Source organism: Pelodiscus sinensis, chromosome 20 (genome assembly GCF_052426305.1).
Source record: "Pelodiscus sinensis isolate ZL-2025 chromosome 20, ASM5242630v1, whole genome shotgun sequence".
In the NCBI taxonomy this organism is placed as follows: domain Eukaryota; kingdom Metazoa; phylum Chordata; order Testudines; family Trionychidae; genus Pelodiscus; species Pelodiscus sinensis.
This window is the reverse complement of record NC_143071.1, coordinates 18,767,152-18,787,984: the sequence shown is the minus strand read 5'-3', so window position 1 is coordinate 18,787,984 and position 20,833 is coordinate 18,767,152. Positions and strand designations below refer to the sequence as shown.

The 20,833-nt window shown below is 59.3% G+C and overlaps 1 protein-coding gene across 7 annotated transcripts in view; it reads left to right on the top strand.

Annotated features, from left to right (window-relative positions):
- CASKIN2 (CASK interacting protein 2) overlaps window positions 1-20,833 on the top strand; it is a 139,230-nt gene that overhangs the window by 115,804 nt on the left and 2,593 nt on the right. For 4 of the 7 annotated variants that reach the window (XM_075903680.2, XM_089771930.1, XM_075903681.2 and 1 more), the window contains 18 exons: window positions 3,304-3,355; window positions 7,394-7,491; window positions 7,958-8,103; window positions 8,693-8,788; window positions 10,018-10,148; window positions 10,672-10,780; window positions 11,295-11,403; window positions 11,752-11,846; window positions 12,267-12,384; window positions 13,157-13,327; window positions 13,953-14,071; window positions 14,940-15,021; window positions 16,067-16,161; window positions 16,563-16,673; window positions 16,957-17,058; window positions 17,455-17,593; window positions 17,785-19,998; window positions 20,262-20,598. In XM_075903680.2, coding sequence (XP_075759795.2) covers window positions 3,304-3,355; window positions 7,394-7,491; window positions 7,958-8,103; window positions 8,693-8,788; window positions 10,018-10,148; window positions 10,672-10,780; window positions 11,295-11,403; window positions 11,752-11,846; window positions 12,267-12,384; window positions 13,157-13,327; window positions 13,953-14,071; window positions 14,940-15,021; window positions 16,067-16,161; window positions 16,563-16,673; window positions 16,957-17,058; window positions 17,455-17,593; window positions 17,785-19,998; window positions 20,262-20,598 — 4,324 coding nt within the window. Of the gene's footprint in view, window positions 1-2,222; window positions 2,624-3,303; window positions 3,356-7,393; window positions 7,492-7,957; window positions 8,104-8,692; window positions 8,789-10,017; window positions 10,149-10,671; window positions 10,781-11,294; window positions 11,404-11,751; window positions 11,847-12,266; window positions 12,385-13,156; window positions 13,328-13,952; window positions 14,072-14,939; window positions 15,022-16,066; window positions 16,162-16,562; window positions 16,674-16,956; window positions 17,059-17,454; window positions 17,594-17,784; window positions 19,999-20,261; window positions 20,599-20,833 lie in introns of those variants that run through there. The other 3 variants (XM_075903682.2, XM_075903683.2, XM_075903684.2) reach the window with 3 other exon arrangements.

Sequence of the window (20,833 nt, the reverse complement as noted above, 5' to 3'; positions counted from 1 at the left end):
TAAGTGAGGGACGTCTTTCCTGGCATGCAGTACATCTGTATTTCAAACAGCATCTTCCATTCAGACTTCACAGAGAAATTGTGAGAGGCAGAAAGAGAGAACTTGAGAAATGGAGAGTCAATCAAAGGCTGGAAGAGGGAGACTGGTGCAGACGTCAGAAATTACAAGGCAGGAGGGGTTCTCTCTAGCAATGCGAATTGTGTGCACACTTTGGCGAATTATTCCACCCTAAATTAAGAAAGTGCCTATTTTAGGGCCTAAATGGAACCACACAGAAACTCAGTGAAATGCAAGAAGCCCACAACTTACAAGCAGGTTGTAGTCCAAAAGTTTGTTTATAAGTCGGTTGTTTGGAACTTGGAACGCATTTTCCCATAGAAACAATGCTATAAATGGTAAACTCCCAGGCTAGCCCACAAAAATTTATTTAACCGTAACAGCTGAAATACTGTATATCTGCAATGAAAAATAGTAACAATAGTGTTTTATGTAACCTTGAATACTGGTGCTTGAGGAAAGGCAGGTTTAATTACAGAGGGATGAGGAGGTAGGTGGAGATTCTGAAGGGGACTTCTGGGTATTTCCCGGCTGCCAACACCCGCTCCCTCCCATGGGTTCTGCAGCCAGCCCCAGCCCCGGGCACCACCACCCTCTCCGCATGGGCTGCTCCCAGCCCCCACTCATCAGGAGATGCTGAGTGGTGAGCGAAGGGCTGGAGACTTCCGAAGGAGCAGTGGGCGGCTGCAGTTTCCCTTTTAGAGCTTCTCTCCAGCCTCTGGCTTGGCAACCTGCTTCTCCAGAGTCCACTGGCCAGCCCTTGCTCCGCTCAACACCGCCGTTGCCTCTTGCCTGCCCCCCAAGACTGAAGGTGAGCTTTTGTCTCCATGTGCGGATGTTCCTTAGTCGGGTATTTATAACTCGGGGGGCGCCTGTATGGACACTGGCATGGGCTTGCTTACAGGCAGTCCCCGAGTTACACGGATCCGACTTATGTCGGATCCGCAGTTACGAACAGGGCCGTCTCCCTGGTCTCCAGCAGACCAGGGAGAGGAAGCAAAGAGGCGGAGCACGCGGGCAGCGGACGGCCCAGACGTGTCTGGGCTGTCCGCTGCCCGCGTGCTCCGCAGCTTTGCTCTGCTTTGCTCCCTGTCTCCCTGGTCTGCAGACCAGGGGGACGGGGAGCAAAGGAGAGCAAAGCCGCGGAACCCGAGGGCAGCAGGACAGCCACGGTGCGTCTGGGCTGTCCCGCTGTCCCTGTGCTCCGCGGCTTTGCTCCGGACGCCTGTGGTACAGCAGCAGGGGCGCTGCCGGTTGGTCCCGTAGTGCCGCTCTGGGCGCTACTGGACCAACCCGGCAGCACCCCAGCTGCTCTGCCCCAGGCGTCCTGATTCAGCCACTGCTGGTCAGTTTCAGTAGCGGCTGAATCAGGACGCCTGGGGCAGAGCAGCTGGGGTGCTGCTGGGTTGGTCCAGTAGCGCCGAGGAGCGGCGGCGCTACTGGACCAACCCAGCAGCACCCCAGCTGCTCTGCCCCAGGCGTACCCAAGTTAGCCGCTGCTGAAACTGACCAGTGGCTGACTTCAGGAAGCCCCTGCCCCGGGCTTCCTGGAATCAGCCGCTGATCAGTTTCAGCAGCAGCTGACTTGGGGATGCCTGGGGTTCTTAAGTTGAATCTGTATGTAAGTCAGAACTGGCGTCCAGATTCAGCCGCTGTTGAAACTGATCAGTTTCAGCAGCGGCTGAATCTGGATGCCAGTTCCGACTTACATACAGATTCAACTTAAGAACAAACCTACAGTCCCTATCTTGTACGTAACCCGGGGACTGCCTGTATATGGCCACTTTGAAAACGAGAGACACAGTCTGACCCCTGATTGCAGAGGAATCGGCCTAGACACGATTGACTCTCCACACCCCTCTCTTTCTCCATCTCGTCCTCTTCCTTACCTTCGGAGCAAATACACTGCAGAGATTTTAATCTGCTCTCACCGCCCCCCTCCCCACCCGATGAGAATAAAACACCCCATGTGTATGTAAGAGGAAAGAATGTGAATTCATTGTGGTAGCTTAATTCATCAACTGTGTGTTGGAGGGCAGGAGTCCTCTTCCTTTGTATAATTCTCCACACTCCATATTCTCAACAAGGGGGGGGGGGGCTAGATTAAGGGAATTTGGGGCACAATACAGAGCTACATTCACAACCTGAGACCTCAGCCTCTGCCCTAAGGAGCAGGAATGCCAACCATCTGGTCCGTGGGCCATTCCTTGGCAATGAGGAGCGGGTAGGAAGCTCAGGGGCGGAAGCAAAAGGTCCCAGCTCGGCATTTTCCAGGCTGAGGACTCTATAAATGGAGCATCCACCGAAGGGAGCTGAGCAGAAGCACCATCCCGTTGGGTGAAAGTGACAGGCTAGATCTTGCTGCTCCCACCTGACGCTTTGGGAGCTTGAGGAGCTGAGGAGATGCTGGAGGTGGGGTGTGTTGAGCAGCGGTGGCAGAGGGGCAGGCGGAAGAAAGGGCTGCTGGGCTAGAGCCAGGTCGGGCACGTGCAGGTCAGTGCAGAAGAAACTGAAGTGGAAGAAGACGACAAAGGGATGGGCCAGGTGCTGGCTTGCTCCCAGGGAGGTTTGTACTCGGGGTTGGGGGACAGATCAAGTGCTGTCTTGTCCACACACAGGATTAGACAGGGCTACTGGATGGGCTCTGGCGCACACACGGAAGCCAGGAGGAGCATGGGAAACCCCTGGCCAACGCGGGAGGCTGAACCCAATTTGCAGGAGAGTCTTAAATTTCTCAGGGGACCCTGGGGTCTGAGAAAACTAGCGATTTGGAGCATAAATCCCTCCCTCCCTGCAGCAGCAGCAGGGCTGTAGGGAGCGAATCGGAGGAGAGATTAAGCATTGTCCTGCAGGCTCGGGTGGACTGCTACAGAGAGAAATGCAGGGTCTGGGTCAGGCAGTGAACAGAGTGGGGCCGTAGGGCGAGCTCAGCATGTGACCGCTCTGCTTTGCTACACTGAAAAGGTACAAATTCAGCCTCGCTGCTCAGTGTTCTTGCCTAGGGCCCTGTCGCATCTCTGGGGAACCCTAGCAAGATGGGGAGTTTTCTCTGGCCACTAGCGGGTTCTTTTAATTCTCCAGGCCAGTCACTGAGCTCTTTCTCTGTCCCTCCGTCTAACCATGTTTGCTGTGTCATTGATCGGAGTGTGCAAAGGCAGCAGAAGTAGCAGATGCAGCCTGTGTTCATCATGCAACAAGTGGAGCCTGTGGGAGATCTACCCTGACTGTCTCCCATTCTCCCTGCAGAGCTCCTGGGATCGGCCAAGCGACTGAATGTGAATTACCAGGATGCAGATGGGTGAGTGTTTCCCGAACCTTCTCAGTAATACGCTGGCATGAGCAGCTGATGCCTCTGGGCCACTGGCCTCCATGGCTGTCCTTGGCTGCTGGTTTAGGGTTGGTTTAACCGTAACAGGACATGGATGGGCTTGATGTCATGTCTCCTTGAGCAGAGATGCCCACTCTCTATATTCTCTAGCTTGTTAAAGCTTCCTCCCTGCCTTGGACAACCGTCCAGCACCGGAGATGGGCGCAGTATGGTGTCTATTAAGAGCCAGGCACTTGGGGTAAAAACCACTCATGGCGCCTGGCAGAACGGGCACCAGTACCCATCGGTGCCCAACACCGTGCCCAGTCCCTCTCCTCCGGGTATGTGTGTTACAGAACCCCTTGGAAATTACTTTGTAGCCTGACCCTTTATTTATTTTCCACCCACTCTCCAAAGTCTTGTTACAAGACCAGATGAGATTGCTAAATCACAACACCCCTGCCTAGCTCACCATTTACCAAAAGTCATATTTAGAGTTAAGAAAACCACAAGCGCTGCACTGTCACCATTACAAACACCCCATTCTTATCACATGGAAAGATATTTCACCTCCAACTTCATTCAGACGCATTGATTAGTGGCAGTTTTTTACATACATATTTGTTACTTAGTTCAGTTACCTACATGTTGTCAAGGGGCTCCGCTAAGAGGGAAACATCATTCAGGATGTTTACCGACTGACCACTTGGATTTTTTCGGAAAGTCTTTACAATGGCTGTTTCTTGCGATGGATATAGGGGGCTACAATAAATGATAAGATACGGCGGGTTTGTTCAGATGTATGTGAGGCTGAGCAATCCGTCACACTCGTTATGTAGGTACACAGGAATGCTCTCTCTTCCAGAAGGGTTTTGTGTGATGGTTTTGAAATTGCTGATGAAAGAACCATACTTCTTCTTTTGGGTTAGAGATAAGATGGAGCTGGCGTGAGGAGTCGTGCATTTCATCATACTTGATAAGAACAGTGTGTGTGTTCTGCTAGGAGAGCAGCATGAGACATCGCCAGCTATATGCTTCCTTGCTTGGGGTCTGTAATCTTTGGGGGAAGTGTGAGTTTATTTAGCAACCTGAAGCTGGTTTTAGAAACAAAGTTGCATTGACGTTGGAATTTCCCGGGTTTTTTATTTTCGTCACCCTCCTTCCCTTCTTTCTTGCTTTTCAATTGGCAAGTGGAGACAAAGGTTTCAAATTTGACATTAGTGAGACGGACAGGTCACTGAAGGACATAAGAACGTCCAGACTTGGTCAGACCAAAGGTCTATCAAGCCCAGGATCCTGTCTTCCAACAGTGGCCCATGCCAGGTGCCCCAGAGGGAATGAACAGAACGGGATCATCAAGTGATCCCTCCCCTGTCACCCATTCCCAGCTTCTGCCAAACAGAGGTGAGGGACACCGTTCCCACCCGTCCTGGCTCATAGCCATTGATTGTCCTAGCTGAACGTATCGATTTATTTTTTGAACCCTGTTAAAGTCCTGGTCTTCTCTACATCCTCTGAGGAGTTGCACAGGTTAGCTGTGCAACAGTGTGTGACTGGATCAATAAGGAGTGAACGGCTGCTGGTCAAAGCAGTAGCAGCCCGGGGGGTTGGTCAGGACACACTGGCAAAGATGTGCCCATTCAGGTTAGCTCTGCACAGCGCTGTCTGGATTCTGCACAGGAAAGTGGCTTGGTGCTGAGCAAATGTACAAGCCAGGATTAGACCCAGTTCTTTGCATCCCCCAGCTAGTGTTCTCCCCCCCAGCCAAGTCATCAATCTCTGTGGGCCTCTCTCAGCGCACTCTGTTCTCTCTGAGCCCCAGGCCCTGCTGCTCCCGGGGGCTGCCGCTGGGCCCGGATCTCCCTGAGAGCCCATTTCCTCAGACACATTGCCAGGGTTCAGGAGAACATGCAGTGACCGGACGGGGTGTTTCAGAATGTCAGGGGATCTAACCCTTCCAGTGCCCAGCCTGAGCCAGCCACTACTGTTACGTCTACCCATAGCAGCGAGCCTCCCAGCCCAGGTCAGCAGACTCTGGCAGCAGGGCTCCCTCGAGCGCTTTGAAGTTCCAGCTCCGTCGGGAGCTCCGGGTCTGGAGCCGAGGGCCGGGTGGGCTGCCGAGCTGAGCGTCCGCTGGAGGCGCAACTTCAAAGCGCTGTCTGCACGGCTGTGTTCAGCGCGCCAGCACGAGCCAGGCTGGGAGGCTCGCTGCTGTGTGCACGCACCCCTGGGGTGAGGAAGGAGCATCCCCCCGGGCACGTTAGCCCGGAGTTTTCTTGCACCGTCTTCTGAAGCAGCTGCCACTGCCTCCTGTTAGAAACGGGACTGGCGGGACCCCTGGGCCGAGCTGCTGTAGGAGTAGCCCTGGGATGGGATGCAGGCAAGCTCCTGCAGTGCACAGGGCTGGGATGCTGCCTGCATAGGCTCACGCTGGGGTCGAATCCTCCCCCCGCCCCGCCCGTGAACTCCCCCTCTCTTTGAATGTCGCAGGGAAAAGCTCCGAGCCAGCCCCAGAGCATTAAGGAAGCGAGAAGCCTGACTGGGCTCTGAGTTCCCATGTCGCTCCCTGTGGGCCCTGCGCCGCCCTTGGTCAGACACATGAATGAAGCAGCCCGGGGCAGGGGGAGCGCAGGGGAAGGAGGGAGTGCCCTAGACAAACAGGCCTCTTTCACAGCCCTGGAACACAGGCCTCATTCATTCTGCCTGGCCTCACACACTCTGCCATGGGCTCCTGACGGGGAGAGCCATCCATGCTGGCAGTGAGACTGCAGCGGTCGGGGCCAGCGAGGGAGGAGGGGTCTGGCCAGGAGGGGACGCCGGGGACACGCAGCAGCCTGCGAATAGCCTGGAAGCCTGTCACCTGGCCAAACCCCTCAAGTGCTGAGTTTTCTGCCGGCTTATCCTGCTGCTGCCCAGAGAGCAGAGCTGGCCCCAGATCTCTACATAAGGGCTCTTCTAACTCCCCCCCAGCCAGCTTGTTCCTTCCCTGCCTGCCCCCGTCTGGAGAGGCAGCGGCATTGTTTGGTAAGGGGCGCTCCCACCCTGAGACAGCTCAGCACCTGCTGCCTGGAGATCTCTTCCTTCACAAGCCCCTTGAAAACAGCTGAGAGCCCTTGGGAATCCGGGAGATGTTTTCTCCCCGTTTGCTGTCAGGAAAACTGAGACTCGGTGTCAGGGCGACTGGAGGGTGCACTTCATCCGAGGACGCGGCAGAGAGCCGGGAAAGCTGCATTGAGAAGCAGGTGCTTCCCTGGGCAAGGGATTGCTAGGAGCTCAGAGCTGGGCTAGGAGAGCTGTAAATAGACACGGGGGGGAGCAGTGGCCACATTGCTTTGGGCTGAGTGAGCTTTCCAGTGCAAAACGTGAGGGAGGCGCGACTTAGTTTGCTTGAAGGGCCAGGTTCGTCCCATCTTCCTGAAGGCATTTGGCAGAGGGTGTTGTGGCCTTTTGGAGAAGTTGTCCCCCCCCTGCGGAGCTGTGTGCCTCAGTCTAACCCGTCCACAGACAGCAGCAGGAGCGGGGGCGGAGTAAGAGAGCAAGACTCACCTGACGTCACCAACCATGGAGCGAGTGTGCCAGGTCTCAGCATGTCTCCCTCAAGTGTCCGGTGCCACTGTACGTTTTAGGGTCTCACGGGACAACCACCAGCAGCTCCAGGAGCCTGTGTTGGGGGAAGAGTCCAGCCAGCTACCTTTCACCAAACTCCTCCCTGGCAGGGCCCTGCGGAACTCACTGGCTTTACTCCGACCAGGGATCTGGTGCATGTAATAAGTGGAAGCTGATTGAGAACTGGGCCAGCAGGAATGTGGCCAGGCCCTGTGGGAAGGCCTGAGATGTGCAGCAGCCTGGCCTGAGACCAGCCTTCTGGAACTGGAAAACGCAGGGGCGTGGGCAGCTGGCTCTGGACCCTTCTGAAGTGGAGAAGAGAGGGATGGCCACCTTGGCCCCTACGCAGGACTGGGCTGGGCGGGGCTAAGACAGGAGCTATGGAGCTGGCTGCTCTGAACCCTTCTTTTTTGCTGTTCTCAGGTTCTCAGCGCTGCACCATGCAGCCCTGGGCGGGAGCCTCGAGCTCATCTCCCTGCTGCTGGAGGCACAGGCCACTGTTGACATAAAGGACAGCAATGGTAAGGAACTGGCTCACCTCTGACCCGGACCCCTACCTGCCCCCTGCTTACTGCTCCTCCCCCATCTGTGGGGGTGTCTCTCTGCCAGCCTGCCACTTCCCCCGGACTGGGGAGCACTTGGGCAAGGCGGAGGTGCCTTTGCCTGCCCCCATCCTGAGGGAGCAATGCACCTGTGCTCCTCCCAGGGCAAGGTACCCACTGCAGGCCCCCTTTGGGGTTGGGGCAGGCAGCCATAGAGTCCTGTCCCTCTCCTCACCCCCGGAGCTCCATTCACTCTGGGGTGGGGGCCTTATCTGGAGCCTCACAAGGGGTCGGCATAGTGACTGCAGGCAGCCCCAGAGAGCTCAGCTGCACGAGGCCTAGCTCCTGACCGCTGCCACCCTGGGGCTCCTACCTCGCTCAGGGCAGTGTCAAGCAGAGAGCCAGCCCTTCTTGGTCTCCCTGTCCTGACCTTGCTTCCCCACAGGGATGCGCCCGCTGCACTATGCTGCCTGGCAGGGAAGGGTGGAACCGGTCCACCTGCTGCTGCGGGCAGCCGCCTCCGTCAACATGGCGTCACTGGACGGGCAGATCCCGCTGCACCTGTCTGCGCAGTACGGGCACTACGAGGTGGTGAGTGCGGGGGCCTGGGGAGGGAGGTGACAGAGGCTGTGGGAGCCCAGGTGCCCTCAGCTGCATGCGTGCCCAGTCCTGAGTGTGTCCCTCACCCTAATCTCCATGGGCCTATCCCCTGTGCTAACTGGGTACCAATGTGGCAACATTGCCTCAGTTGCGGGGAGGGAAGCGGGTGTAGCGTTGGGCTGCCTCCAGGCTTTGCCCCACGAGAGACCCAGACTCCGTTTCTGGTGTGACGGCTTCCTCCTGGGAAGCAACTTCCCAGCTCTCTCTGGGGAGCCCCTGGTGCCACTTGCCCACAAACCGCCTCTGCCTGGGCTAATACTGGAGCAGGCGTGGCCCAGCAGGCTGCCTGGGAGGGGAGATGTGGGGGGGGGGGGCTGTGGAAATGGAGAGAAGGAGCAGCAAGGGGACAGGGTGCTCTTTAACACAGGCACGGAAGAGCATGGCTCAGGCGCCTTCCGAGGGAAGGGTGGAGGTAGAAGCCATAGGGAGGGGCGATCAGTTAAAGGGGCGTGTGAGGAGGCTGCTAGCTGGAAGGGGCACGTTCGCCAGCCTGCCTGACACGTCTCTTACGCCTCCGCAGTCGGAAATGCTGCTCCAGCACCAGTCCAACCCATGTCTCATCAACAAGGCAAAGAAAACTCCCCTGGACCTGGCCTGTGAGTTTGGCCGGCTTAAGGTAAAAGCCACAGCCTGCCCTCCCCCCTGCAAAAAGCCTCGGCATCGCACCATCCCCGTCATTGCTGAGACTTTGCACTAGGCCCGGGTCTCTTCCCCTTCCCAACAATACTGCACGGAACTGGCCAGCACATCACTGCCCCCCACTGGATGGGATCAGAACGCATCAATGCATGTCCTAGGCCCTGTAGTGCTAGCCACTGATGGAGCTTCTCCCTTAGCATCGTGAGTGGGGGGAGGAAAACTGGGCGGCTTCTCTCCTTGCTGTGGCTGTGGAGCTCAGTCTGAGGGCCAGGATTTGTTACAGTGCTTTGTCCTTCATTAGTGCCTTCCACCCCGCGGGGTTTTACAACAGCGTGTCCTCCCCTACCATTAACTGCAGGGAAAACAGCTACAGCGCGGGGGCATGGCTTGCCCAAGGCCTTGCAATAAGCCAGTGGCAGAGCCCAGCGACAGGCTAATAAGCCCAAGTCCTCTGCTCCAAGCACTGCTCCCCAACCCCCATCTTTCCACTGCTCCCATTTAAGCCCAGGCTGGTGGCGACCAGACAGACTGAGCCCCCTAATCCCGACCGGTGCGGAGAGGGCAGGCTCTGCACAGCTGTGTTTGCAGGCCTGAGATTCCAACCTGGCAGGGCAGGCGAGATTCCTGCCTTGGCTCTTCGGGACAGGTGCACAGGCTGCTCTGCATTGCTGGGGTGGGAAGGCTCCCCCTCCGTTTGCTGCTGGAAGGGGGCCCAGCTCCGAAGGAGAGGGCAGCCAGCCCAGCGGAGCAGCCCCGGATGGTTCCACTCTCGCCACGGGGAGGTTTCATTATTGTAGTTATAAATAATGCAGTAAAAACACCCTTGCGGCAGGTCCCTGGCTGCCCCAAGGGCTCGGCGTGGGCGTCTCTGGTGGGTCAGGCCCGCACACGCCTGGACCTCAGATTCCCTGGTCCTTCGGCCACCGTCTGACGGGGTATCATGGGAAAAGGGATTCCTTTCTGTGGGGACTCTGCCCTTCTCTGGTCTCCACCCACTGAGGCTCCCCAAGGGCCATGCACGTGGGCCTGGGAGGGGCAATGGTTTTGGCTGCCTCGGGCAGGATGGCTTGCAGAGCTTGGGGTCAGCACAGCCGATAATGTCCTTTGGAATGGGGCCAGCGGAGCAATCCCACCCCTGCTGCAGGGCTCCGGGGGAGAGGGGCATGGGACACTCCCCGTCGCTCACCCATCTCGCGCCCTGCCTAGGTGGCCCAGTTGCTGCTGAACAGCCACATGTGTGTGGCCCTCCTGGAGGGTCAGTCCAAAGACATGAGTGACCCCAACTACACCACCCCTCTGCACCTGGCAGCCAAGAACGGGCACAAGGAGATCATCAGGTAATGGACAGCACCCCACCATGTGCTCTCCCCGCCGGCCACCAGCTTCCTACCCCACCCAGGCGGTTAGCAGCATTCCCCGCACAGTGCCAGACTCCTCTCCTGCCCTCGATTTCCTAGAGACCCCCACATGCTGCCCTTTGCTTGCCCCAGCCTAGCCTAGGAGACTTTTTCCAAAGGGGTTCGGGCTTTCTTCCTTCTACCCCAGGCCCTCGATCACTGGCTGCCTGGCTCCCTCCAGCCCTTCCTCAGACACTCCCCCCCCCCCCCCGTCCATCATTGGCTCCCTCCACGTCTTGCCCTGTGCAGTTGGAATTTCCGTTTGGATTCGGTCTCCGGTGAACCCAAATCATCTCCTGATTTTACCCTGGTTGAGACAAGAGATTTGCCCTCTCCCAGCCCATGCCCCGGTTCTGCCTGCTGCCCAGCTGCCTTGCCTCACTGCCCACCCTGCCCTCCTGGCTCATAGTGCCCACTTGCTCCCTCTGAACCACCACGGCTTATTCCCCCACCCCGCCCCCAGGCAGCTGCTGAAAGCTGGGATTGAGATCAACAGGCAGACGAAGACGGGCACAGCCCTGCACGAGGCCGCGCTCTACGGCAAGACGGAGGTGGTGCGCCTGCTTCTGGAGGTGAGCGGACAGGCCCTGCCAGGGAGGAAGGGAGCGGTACCTCAGTTGGGAAGAGCCTTCTGTCTGCAGCACGTAGCAGAGGGGAGGGCGATGCCCTGTAAGAGCAGGTGGGAGAGAGACGGGCTCAGTTCTCGAGGGCGATACTCGTGGCCCTGAACTTGGTTCTGAGGGGTTGGCTCCGGGGCAGAGAGATGCAGGCCGTGGCCTGACTGCAGTGGCTGGTGGGGGTGAGAACCGGGCGAGGGATGGGACCTCCCTCCAGCACTGCAGCTTCTGGGCCTTGTTCGTGCTCTGCTCTCACTTCCTCTTAGTCCCCCCAAACGGCCTGCGGAAGCTGGTGAGAGAAGACAGGGGCTCTTCTCTCCCAGGCCTCCATGCTGGGCCGCCTGCCCCTGGCTTGGCTGCGCTGGAGGTGCCTCCTCAGCAGCAGTCCTCCTGGGGGAGACGCTGTCCCAAGCAGCTGCCCACTGGCCCTGCCACTGATGGGTCTCTGTGCTGGCTCCCCCGTGGGCAGGGCGGCGTCGATGTGAACATCCGCAACACCTACAACCAGACAGCCCTGGACATCGTGAACCAGTTCACCACCTCGCACGCCAGCAAGGACATCAAGCAACTGCTGCGAGGTGAGCTGGGGATAAGCAGAACGCGGGGCTCTCTTCCCCGGGCTCTGTAAGCCCACGGGCAGCACCAGGGGCCCTGCTGCGGGTTGCGGATTCTCGGCTCTCGCCTAGCACTGAGAGCGAGAGAGGGGCGTGTGGGGCAACATCCCAACCCCCTTCCCAACGCCCTGAGGTAACCTGATTGAGAGCCCAGGTGAGGGGCTTCCCCCCCTACACACACATGACTGGGGCACAGCGAGGGACTGAGCTCCTGGCTGTGCTACTAACGTTCTCTCTCTCCCCTGTCCTCTTCACTGTTCTCTTGCCCTGCTGCTCCCCGTGCTCCTTCTTTCCTCCTTCCCATCTCTTCAGAGGCATCAGGAATCCTGAAAGTCCGAGCTCTGAAGGATTTTTGGAACCTCCACGACCCGACTGCTCTCAACATCCGGGCAGGAGATGTCATCACGGTGAGCAATCACCTGCAGAGACCATGGCTCATCAACACAGCGGTAGCTGGGAGCTGCCCATAGCCAGGGGCCCTGCACGTTCCCTGCAGCACCTCCTGCTGGGCCTGGCTGGGAACTGCCCATAGCCAGGGGCCCTGCACGTTCCCTGCAGCACCTCCTGCTGGGCCTGGCTGGGAACTGCCCATAGCCAGGGGCCCTGCACGTTCCCTGCAGCACCTCCTGCTGGGCCTGGCTGGGAACTGCCCATAGCCAGGGGCCCTGCACGTTCCCTGCAGCACCTCCTGCTGGGCCTGGCTAGGAGCTGCCCATGGCCGGGGGCTCCTCCATTGCACTGTGCCCCGACTTCTGCTGGCCCTGGAACACCTGTGGGGATTCTCTCCCTCAAGGGCCTAACACTCTCGTGCCTGGTGCCCTGCGCAGGTCCTGGAGCAGCACTCGGATGGGCGCTGGAAGGGGCACATCCACGACACTCAGAAAGGCACCGATCGGGTCGGCTACTTCCCTCCCTCCATCGTCGAGGTCATCAGCAAGCGGACAGGTTAGTGAACGCCCCGCCCCCAGAGTGTAGAACGCTTCCCTCGGGACCTTTGAGTGCATGGGAGGGGGGGCATGTCTTTGACCTGGACTCTTCCCACCCTCACTACAACCCCCCGACCCCAGCCCCAGCCCCACTCCAGCAGCCAGTGGAGGTGGCAGGGTTTGGGTCTCTGGCTGGCAGCGCCCCCTCAGGCCTGGAGGACTGCTGGGATAGCACCACACAGAGGCACTGGCTGCAGATGGGCTCAGGCGAGCTGCTCCCAGCTGGAGATTGGGAATCAGATTCCCAGTCTGTTTACAGGGGGAGGGAGTCTGCTGTCGGCTCAGTCCCTGTGCATGTTGAGTTCAAGCCCCTGCAGCAGCCCCCCCGCTCATCTAGCCCTGGAGCAGCAGTGCTGGCTGCAGGTCAGGATGGTGGAGCTGAAGGGGTCCCAGGCATCGGGCCTGGGCTGAGACATGGTCGTGTGGGGTGCTCAGGACTGACAGTTGGGTGCATTGGCAGGGCCAGGGGCCTGGGCCTGACCCGAGCATTCATGTCACTGAGAAAGGAACAATGGAGCCAGGCCCCGTTCTCAGGGATGGGGAAACCCTGGTACAGCCCTGGCTCTGCCCCAGGTTTGTCCGCTGCTCACTCACTTCCCAAAGCCCATCCCCTGCCGAACTCAGTCCTGGAGGCACAGCGCTGGGGTATTTCTGGACCCTGCTTTGACTGACGCTGCCTCCTCCCCTCCACACACTCTGCTCTTACCTGAGTGTTTTGTCTTTAAATGCAGGCATGACTCTTCCCCGCACGGTGCCTGCAAACCACCGCCAGGGCGTTGCCGGCTCTCCTGGCGGCCCGCAGCCACTCCCAGGTGATGCTCCACAGCAGGCACCCCTCAGCCTCCCTGCTGCCTACAGCCACCTCACCTTAACCAGGACGGCCCCAGGGCCTGAGAACTCAGGTCAGGGTCCCTGCTGGGGGGGGCTGGCCCATCAAGGAGCCCTTCCCTCTGCCATCCCTCCCAAGAGATGGAGAAAATCCCCTTCCAGCTCCAAGCGGGAAATTAGAGGGAACTAGCAGCCTCAGGGTACTCACAGCTCCGGGGCTGAAGGGGATCTCTGACCCATAGAGGCCTCCAGCTGCCACAGCTGCACCTTGCTGTCCTCTCCCATCCCACCCACCCACCCACCCACCCTTCCAGCCCTTTCTCTGGGATTGTCCTGCGTGCGCACTAAGGAGGGGTGAATGGCTGAGTGTTTCTCTGCGCCATGGAGGGCTGGGGACTTGGGGAGGTTAGGCCCAGAGCTGGCCCCTGTGCCAGTGTCCGGACAGCGTGCCTCAGGCTAAAGCAGGTGGGTCTCTGCACAGGGGCCAGTTCCTTTCTGCCCATCCTGGAGAGCCCTCTCGCTGCAGGAGCTGGGAGTGCTGTCACTGCCTGCACATGGACCGTGGCTTAGTCCAGGCTCTGTCCCAGTGCCGAGGGGCTACAGGGCTCCGGGCGGTGCCTCTCCCAGCCCCAGGGCATCAGGCTCCTTCTCCAGCATTCAGTTACATGGTCCCAACACCGCCTCTCCCCATCACTGCAGGAGACAGGAACAGCGTGGGCAGCGAGGGCAGCATCGGCAGCATTCGCAGCGCTGGCAGCGGGCAGAGCACCGAGGGCACCAACGGGCAGAGCACCAGTATTCTCATTGAGAACGCCAAGGTAGGAGGGCAGGTGCCTGCTACTGTGTCCAGGGAGCAGAGCAAGTCTCATGAGAGCTTTAAGGTCCAAGGGGGGGGCCTGGATCCAGCAGTATCCTAGGGCTGACTTCACCTCCCCCCCTCCCCCCAGCTCTTTCGGAACCCACCCCCAGCTCTCCCTGCTCAGGGCCTTGATGGCTTTTCTCTAGCCCCTATGGGGCTCCTGGACTTGCTCCCTGCAGCCCTGCAAGTTCATATTGACTCAGGCCCCCACTTCTGCCATATGCCCCTTCCCCCGCATTCTTTTAACCCCCCCCCTCCCTTGGAGGCCCCACCTGTTCTCAGAGCCAGCGGCTTGCTGGGAGCAGCAGCCTGGGCCCCAGGAATGTGTGTCTATTGCGCAGTGTGGTGTCTGAACGGGTAAGACCCTGGCCAGAGGCCAGTCTTGCTAAACCCACCCCGCTGGAAATGCAGCCCTGGCACAGGCTGCCCAGGGTTAGAGACCCGTCACCCTCTGTCCCCCGCACTGGGGGCCGGGCAGGGGCAGGGACTGCTGTGCAGCACGGTGTGCATGTTACAAACCCATCTGCAGTCATGCCCAGGCTGGGGTGAAGAGCTGAGGCTCTGCCTCAGACAGGAGTAGTAGGACTGTTATCCTCTAACCAGGGAGCTCCTGTGCCCGGCTGACTGCCGAGGTTGCCAGGGCCCTGTCCCCCTGCTCCAGGATACACAGAAGTCCTGCCATGGAGGCCCTGGTGCAGGGCTCTTGCCCCAGGCTGTGCTGGGTAGTCGCATGCCTGGGCCAGCCCTTCCCCTGCATGTGGGAATTGCTCCTGCAGTCCAGCCCCACCATGTCCGACCCTTCTGAGTCTCTCTTCTCTCCTATGAAGCCGCTGCCCCCTGGCGGTGAGGACCTACCACAGCAGCTCTTGGGACTGACGAGCCCGAATGGGCAGCTGAGCTCCATGACAGGTAAGGGAAGAGACAACAGGGAGAGACTGTGGCTTGTAGTGTCTCCGAGCCCGTCAGAGCTGCCCTCAGTCCCCCGGCCCTTCGAGCTCTGTGTGTACCAGCCCGGCAGGCTAACCCAGCTCCCTGTTCACAGTGCTGCCCCGGTGAGACAAAGCCCCACCACCTCCCACTGGTGCACGGCCAGCACTGGGCACCACGGAGTGCAATGAACCTCGCTCTGGCCCTGCATTGACCTTGGAGCTTGACTGCAGCTCTTCCCTTTTACAATAGAATTGTGGAGGGGGAAGGGCAGGGGCCAGGCCTGGCCTGGCCTAGGGCTGAGTACAGGTGCAGGGATCAGGCTAGCTGGGCTCTGTTCCCAGCCCTACCCTCATCGTGCTGCAAGACTGTCAGTCACGTCTCTATGAGCTGCTTACCTGCCTCCAGGGGTGTATGGACAGTGCCTGGACACCGCCCCCCCACTGAGGCAAGCATGGGACTGCGGTTCTCTCTCCACACTTAGCACAGCTGTCAGTTTGCATTTGGCATTGTCTGTCTTCAGGCAGGAGCTGCAGGGGGCTGGGGAGAACACAGGAGGGCTTGCGAATGCCCCTTGCTGCTGTTCCGTTGCCTGCGTCCGCTCCAGGCATGGGCCTGGGGCGAGTGTTTTCCCGGCTCTTCTCCCAGCCTGCTCAGGGGTGGGATCAGCTGCAAGAGTCACGCTGTGTTTTGAGATCAGACAGGCCAGAGTGCCACACTCACTCCGGGCTGCTGCCAAGCGCCCACGGTCAGAGCTGGGAGAAGGCTCCAGGGGTCTCTCATGCTTGGGAGGAGTTGGAAGCAGCAGGGGCTTTGAAGAGGGGATGTGACCTCATGCTCCAACAGCTGCAGCACATGGTGGGCAAACTGCTCTGCCGCCGGCTCCCTGGGTGGCCTGGAGCAAGGGGCTCTGAACTAATCACACGACCAGGCAAAAGCTTCCGTTCCCCCCGAGCCCAAGCTCTCTTGACAGCACGATCCCATCCCCGGGCCCACCCAGTAACAGTCCCCCCCTTTCTCTGGTCAGGAACCCTCGGGCGCCAGAACCTAGCCAACTGCAATGCCAGCAACAGGATGTTCTCGCACCAGTACCTCCACCCTGACCAGCTCTTGGAGGGAAAGGTACCTGAGCCCAAGGGGACTTTAATGCCACAGCTGGGGGTGACCATTTTAGAGGGGGGCTCAGGCTTTGCCAATCCCTGCATCCACTCGAGCAGCTCTGTATGTACCAGCTTTGACTCGTGGGCATGGGGGAAGCCGGGGCAGCCTGCCTGGTGGAAGCCAAGATGAAATGGCCACCTCCCACATGAGCACTGCCTGCTCGCCCCAGGGGGAGCGTCTCTGTACAACCCAGCTGCTGCCCTCGTCCTGTAACTCCAGCCAGTTTGACAGTAGAAGGGGGGGAGTCCACGGCCCTGTCCCAAGGGGGGGTGCTGCATTGCCTAGGGAAGCCGGGAGTTTCCTGCCTCGCCCCAGCCCGTGCAGCCACCCTCAGGGGCTCTTCTGGCGGCTTCTCTCGCCAGGATGCGGAGGCCATTTACAACTGGCTGAGCGAGTTCCAGCTGGAGTTCTATGCGGCCAACTTCCTCAGTGCCGGCTACGACGTGCCCACCATCAGCCGCATGACGCCCGAGGTAAGGTCCGGCGGGGGTCACGGGGAGCGCATGGCCGCAGGGAATGCAGCGGTGCTAGGGACTGAAGGCAGGCCCCGGCCCCTGCCGCTTGCCTATCCCAGTGACCGACCTCCCCCCTTAGACTCCAGCTGTCTCAGGGGCCCTGCCACAGTCTCCCTGGTATTTCTGGACCAGCCACTGCCACAGGACAAGCACTATACTCTCCGAGGCAGGCCCTCCCCGTGGTGACTCCTTGCCGACTTCTGAGCATCCCGCCGACTGAAGGCAACTGCTCTCGTTTTAGGACCTAACAGCCATTGGAGTGACTAAACCAGGGCACAGGAAGAAAATCTCCACTGAGATTGGGCAGCTCAGCATCGCGGAGTGGCTGCCCAATTACATTCCTGTGAGTATTGTGGGCACCAGTGCCGGGGGCACAGCGGGGCCTTTGCAGGCTGTGGGGGCCCTGTGAGACTGGGCACTTCTCCCGGGGCTGGGCTTGGTTCCTGTGGCGTGCTAACCAAGCAGCAGGCTCCGCAGACTCAAGTGCAGGTTTTAACACGAGTCCACAGAGGGCCATGCAGGGAAGAGCCTGGGGTGAACGGAGGCTTCTGACCTTCCCCATGTACCAGCAGCTCGCCCTGAGCAATCTGGGACACCCCCAGCCATGGGGAAGTGTCTCACCAGGCAGGGAAGCCGATGCCGGGCTCGCGCAGGCCGGTGTTGCAGGGCAGAGCAGCAGCGAGGCAGAGCCCTCCCTTGCAGGGCTGCTAATGAAATTCCCCCTGGCGCTGTGCTCTAGGCCGACCTGATGGAGTGGCTGAGCGCCATTGGGCTGCCCCAGTACCACAAGAAGCTGGTGAGCAATGGCTACGACTCCGTCAGCATCGTGATGGACCTGACGTGGGAGGACCTGCAGGAGATTGGCATCAACAAGCTGGGTGAGTAGCTCAGTCTCCCATCTGCCTCTGGAGCTGGCTCAAGTCCAGCCCGCTGCGGGGTCACTGCATGGGCTGTGGGCATCCTCATGCGCCCCGTGCAAACCGTGTGCAAGGGTCCACGGCATTAAAACCACAAGTGTCCTTCCTGGGGGCCATGGAAACTGAACTCTTCCACTCCTGTGTCTCTGCAGGCCACCAGAAGAAGATCATGCTGGCTGTCAAGAAGCTGACAGACCTCCGCAAGAACCTGAACCAAGCCGACACCAACGAAGCACAACGCAAAATCCCTGGGACCCTGGACATTGTCACCATTGAGTCCCTGGAGAATGGCGAGGGCCAGTCTCCGCACACGCCCAAGATGAAAACCTTCCTGGACAGCGAGCTGAGCTACGAGCTCCAAACAGCCATGTCCAACAGCTGCCAGGAAACGCTCCCCATGAAGAGCACACAGGGGATGTCCCGGAGTCAGGAGAGCATTGGAGTGCGCTCCAGAGGGTCAGGCCATTCTCAGGACAACGTGTTGTCCAGGACCATCCTCTCCAGCCATTCCCAGGAGAGTCTGGGCAGTGGCGACAGCAGCAGCAGCGGACACTCCTCGGCGCAGCCCCAGCAGAAGGAGAACGCTGGCATCCTGCCCGGGAGACCTCACCAAGATAATTACGGGAAAGTTATTATCCAGCTGACTGCCCAAGAGGCACTGAATGGCTACTCCAATGGGTGTGGGGGAAGCCCTCTGAAAGAGAGGAACCTCCCAGAAGGGATGGATCAGTACCAGAGGCCCGTGGCTCAGAAAGGCAGTGTTCCTCTGTTGCAGCCATCCAACTCCCTACCAGCAACAACCCCCTACACCCCACCCCAGACGCCCACTAAGAACACAGCACCCTATGTCTTCATGTATCCCCACATCTCCCTGAAATCCCCCACTGCTCCTGAGCAGCCGAAGAACCCAGCACACCTGTACCCCCAGTCCTCCTCTTCCCAGAGGAGCACCCTCCAGTCATCAGCTCAGAAAGCTTTCTCTTATCTCCATTCCCACTGCAGCGGCACGGACTCCCCATACACGTCCCCGGGCTCCTGGCACACTGGAGACCTGCAAAATGGAGACCCCTTCAAGTATAAGAAACGCTCTCACAGCCTGAATCGCTACGCCCTGTCGGACAGTGAGCACGAGAAGGAGGAGGAACCCAGCAGCACTCTGGGCTCCTACGCCACCCTCACCAGGCGCCCGGGGCGGAGCCAAGTGCCACGCACCTACCTGCAGTCAGACACCAAGGTTGTTCGCAGCCAGTCCTTCGCCATCCGGGCAAAGAGGAAAGGGCCTCCACCGCCTCCTCCCAAGCGCCTGAGCTCTGTCTCCAGTGCCCAGGCTGTGGAGGCAGAGGGTGAGCAGCAGCATCCAGACTCAGAGACCGGGCTGGCTGTTGCCCAAGAGTCAGTGGATGGGGCTCTGTCCTCTGGGTTAGGCACCAGCGATGCAGGCAGCAGCCAAACAGTGAAGAGCATAGCTGCAATGCTGGAGGTGTCCACGGCAGGTGGCAGTCCGCCAAAGCCTCTTCTGTTACAAAAGCCCCCAGCTCCCGATCACATGCTGACTTCTAGAGCAGGCTCGGATGGTCATCCCCGTGGAGCCAGCGTCTCCCAAGGCTCCTGCAGCGCGAGACCCTCAGATAACGATAGAGACGCCTTTGAGAGCAGCAGGCCCCGCCGACGCACGTTCAGTGAACCCAGTGGCACCATGACAGAGGCCTCGCAAAGCAGCCTGGAGGATGTCCAGTCCGACACAGAGGAGGAGCTAAGACCTGGCCCGGAGGACTGTGTGGTCTCCTCGTCCTCCTCTCAGAACAGCTCCAGCGAGTGCATTCCATTTGCAGAAGAAGGCAACTTAACCATCAAGCAGCGACCAAAGCCTACCGGGCAACACAAGGCAGAAGCTACCACGCTAGACTCTGAGCCCAGCTCCTTGACGGGTACCAACGTGGGGCTTCCCTGCTCCTCTGCTGGGAAGGAGCTGGGAGGAACCACAACGGAAGTGCTGGAATTCAACCTCACAGAGTCGGACACTGTGAAGCGGAGGCCCAGGTATAAAGAGAGGGAGCCACTACAGACTCTGCTGAAGGCATTCAGCTTGGCTGGCCAGAGCCAGGCTCTTGCGAATCCACCCCAACAATATGCACAGGCCCCAGCCGTGAGCATTGCAGGCCCAGTCCTGCAAGTCCCAGAGCCGGAGCCCGGAGGGGCTGGAGACGTTTTTGACGACGACAGCGTGGAATTCAGGATAGCTGAGATTGAGAAGAGCATCCTGTCTCTGGAGAAGGGAATCAAAAAGCCTCCACTGCCTCTGAAAACAGCCAGCCCTGGGGAGCTACACGGGGGAGCCATCCTGAGAACCTCGACTGTAGGGCCAGGTACGTGCAATAGATGGTTTGTGTTCAGAGTGAACTAACAGTTCCTCCTGGGGTGGGGGTGCCTCAGGGAGTTGGGTGGGGCAGCTGTCAGCTACACCCCTGCCTCGTGTCGCACAGGGAGTCTCAGCTGCTGCTTGGTGTGTCTGTGGAGGGACAAGAGAGGAGCTTTGTCCTAGCCAGCTGGGCTGGGTGTCTCCTGGCCCAGAGCTGATGCAGCCTACAAGGGACCACGACTGAACTAGGTTGTATCTGTTCCCTTCCAGATGCCTCAGCCAAGCACACCTCTGTGGCTTCCACGAAGTTGGTATTTTCAGGGCCAAAAACGATTTATCAGCAAGTCCTGCAGCCCTCCCGGAATACCGTCGCCCCCTGGTCAAGTGCCGAGATGGCCACAGAAGTGGCCGGATCCACTGCCTCCCTATCCAGGCTGGAGACTGGCAACAAGGCAGCCTTGAGCAGCAGGCTGCCCATTTTTATGAAGCCTCTGAATGACGCTCCGGATGCAGCCCTGGCTCAGCAGAGACTAGAACAGACCAACTCCTCCCTGGCAGCCGCACTGCAGGCTGCAGAGAAAAAAATAACAGCCGAGGAGGCGGAGAGGTGAGGGAACAGCCCTGGGGGTTAGGGCTCCCAGACTGGGGGATGGTGGCACCATGGCCTGGTGCCTCCAGGGTGCCCTAAGAGCAGAGTGGGGGGGGAGGGGGAGTTATTCCTTAGCCACTTATTCTCCAGTGTGCCTAGAACCACATGGGTCAGTTCTTTAAGATTCCTCCATTGTGTGGTGGGGCCCACGTGTGCCAGCCCCATTCCTAAGCTGAGCCCAGGGCCCCACGTG